Raw genomic sequence first — 3,244 nt, 5'->3', positions numbered from 1 at the left:
AGTGGGAAGATTGCCTGGTTTTTTATGGGTAGAAGAAACAATGTCTTTTTGTATGTTGTTTTAGTTTGTAATTGGAATGGTTTTAGCCTAGTCCCCCATTCCTCTTTTCATGTAATTTCTTTTATTATTTTAAATAAAATTTTTGATAAGGGACGGGCGGTGGGTTCCCGGTTGTAGCGGTTCCCTTTGGGGTAGAGTGGGTGCTCTGTCACCCACCAGACTGCTACAGAGGAGCTGATATCGCCTAATCCTTGTCAGTTTAAAAAAAAAAAAAATTAAATAAATAAATAGGAACAGAAGAAGAACAAGCATAAATATAACTATGCCGAGGGGCTGGGGCTATACCGTTTCTGTTCAAATATGCTGATCAAGAAAGTAGTCAAGGAAAGCAAGGATTAGGATTGCTTATAATCATATTAGATTTTGGACCATTAATTTGATTGAGTATAATAAGTTGAATGAAATTTTGGTTGTTAGTTTAACCAAGTGAGCTTAGAAACTATTAGCTTGCTTTGGTTGTAAGAATGCAAATTTGTCATTCTGCAAACATCAAGGAAGAATTAGGTTGAACATTTCTTATAAATAGCCAAGCACCAAATGCTCTTAGGCATCAAACATCCACACAACAGCACAAGTAGAGAGACCTAGAAAATGAAGAGTTTTTTCTCAAAAGTGTCGATTCTGGCCATTCTCCTCTTAACCATTTTCTTGGTTAGTGAAGCTCAGCAATGTCGTCCTAGTGGCAGAATTAGAGGAAAAAAACCTCCTCCTGGACAATGTAACCAGGAGGATGACTCTGACTGCTGCAAAGCCGGAAAAATGTATCCAAAGTACACTTGCTCACCACCAATTTCTGGCAACACCAAGGCCTACCTCACTCTAAACAGCTTTGAGAAAGGTGGTGACGGGGGTGGTCCTTCTGAATGTGACGGCAAGTACCACAACGACAATACTCCAGTTGTGGCATTATCCACAGGATGGTACAATGGTGGATCAAGATGTCTTAACAACATCAGAATTAACGGTAATGGGCGCAGTGTGGTGGCCATGGTAGTGGATGAGTGTGACTCTACAGAAGGTTGTGATGCAGACCATGATTACCAGCCTCCTTGCCCTAACAACATTGTGGATGCCTCCAAGGCTGTCTGGAAAGCCTTGGGGGTGTCTGAAGACAATTGGGGTGGCTTAGATATCACCTGGTCGGACGCTTAATTAGTTACATTGTTGTCTGTCTAGCTTGTTACAAATATGTTATGTACGTCATGGAAGTTATCTTATGACCTGTTTATGTAAAATATATGAATATCAACAAAGGACCTATTATTTTTTTATAATACTCGTGTCAAACCCAGTAATCTATAATACAGAGGCTGCAATTCCAACTCCATGGTACAGAACTGCAGGCAAGTACAACTAATGTATAGATGAACTGCTGGAAGTAACTGTATTTCTATGTCGAGTTATGAAACTTATAATCTTCTCTGCATGTAGAATGAGTCTAGTATGTCTTGCAGACTAGAAGTTCTATCTGTTATACAATATTTAATTAGGTCATTAGGTATAATAAATCAGTTAAGTATTAATCGTATTATTGTATAAATTTTTTCATAAAGTATGTGCATTAATCTGTAGTACGTAAAGACAATAAGAAGAATCTAAATAAGCAGCTAAGAACTGTCAACTGTATCACCATTCCTTTAGTATTTATCGTTTGGTCTATTATTGGTGCTGTCTTAAGTCATCTTCATTACTTGATTAGAACACTAGAAAAATCTGAAGAAGATCTCATGCTGCAAATCAAAATGCAGCATGATACTTAAAAATTGCTTGGAAACTCAAATTGTCAATCTATAATATCTGTTTATAACAATTTGTCTGCACCTATTGCATGTTTATACCATTGGCATGCATGAACCAAGCTTGTAGAACGATATATCTTCATTATTCGAGTGATCATTACAACAGTTTTCGGCTTACCAGCCATTATTGAACAAAGAACTGAAGATCAAACTAAAAAGATGCATGGTGTGACCCTTAACATATATACATATACTTTTGATGAAATTACCGCTTCTAATTTCAACAAGTCAGCATATGAGTACTAATTAAAGATTCCGTTTATTTATTACCATAAACTTTCTTCACTCTTTATTTTCGATCATTTGGAGAAGTCACTCTTAGAACCTTCTTCACTCTTATTTGTATCACCAGATAAAGGTAGTCACTAGGCGTCAGACCAGAATACCTTCATTTCACCCCAATCCCTGCTGTTTTCCTTAACTCCCAAGGCCTTCCAAACAGCTTTAGAGCCATCAACAATGTCATCAGCACAACCTCTTGTTGAGTCACACTCATCAACAACCATGGCTTTCACACTCCTTCCATTAGCACTTATGGTAATGTAGTCAAAACACCTTTTCCCATCGTTGTACCACCTGGTCGACATTGCCACGATCATGGTGTTATCAGAGTGATATTTACCGTCACATTCAGACGGTCCACCACCATCACCACCTTTCTCAAAGCTATTGATCGTCAAGGTTGCCTTTGTATGCTGCTGGGATGCAACAGGAGACTTTTTACTGACTAGTTTGCGACTTGGATTGGAGGTTTGAGCTTCAATGCTCAAACAGATTGTCACAAGAATAATGAGGAAGATGAAGAGAAAAGCACCTGAAGAACAAAAGTGGTGCTTCATCTTCTTCTAATACTTGCTGGCCGGTTAGGTTTTGGTCGGTTTGACGAAGTTGGATCCTACGTAGGCTATATATAGGGACCATGACTGCTTAGAACATCTATGCCAAGCATGCTGATTAATTTTTAATGATCATATAATCCCTGTAGCATGATTCCACTGACCGATTAAAAGATACCATTCCGTAATATTGCTACAAGTATACTGTCAAAACTGCTAGTAAAAGTTCATATACATACAATCTGCATGCAGCTCATTGTATCACCATCTACAAGGAACCATTTTGGTAGTTAGTGATTGCAGCTGTGTAAGTTTGGCTTGGCTGATTAGCACTAAAAGTTTCGTAATAAAGAGAATCTTTTGTACTAATATAAAGATTTCATCAATGACACATTACTTTAAAGACACATTAGAATCTTAAATTTGAAGTCTTATTAAACCGATATTAGAGATGGCTCATTGAGGCTTAAAATGCATGATTCATATTTTGCTTGGAAATTCTGAATGCTAATACACGCATCTATATATATATATATATATATAGTACGT

General features: G+C 37.4%; 1 protein-coding gene across 1 annotated transcript in view; it reads left to right on the top strand.

Moving 5' to 3' along the window:
- Window positions 1-651: 651 nt before the first annotated feature.
- The window catches only part of LOC101306168 (putative ripening-related protein 1-like), a 7,307-nt gene continuing 4,714 nt past the window's right edge, over window positions 652-3,244 (top strand). The window contains exon 1 of the mRNA XM_004306752.1: window positions 652-1,206. Within this exon, the coding sequence (XP_004306800.1) occupies window positions 652-1,206 (555 nt within the window). The remainder of the gene's footprint in view (window positions 1,207-3,244) is intronic.

Source organism: Fragaria vesca, linkage group LG7 (genome assembly GCF_000184155.1).
Source record: "Fragaria vesca subsp. vesca linkage group LG7, FraVesHawaii_1.0, whole genome shotgun sequence".
Lineage (NCBI taxonomy): Eukaryota > Viridiplantae > Streptophyta > Magnoliopsida > Rosales > Rosaceae > Fragaria > Fragaria vesca.
Note: the sequence above shows the minus strand (reverse complement) of the source record. Positions and strands in the feature narration are given on the sequence as shown.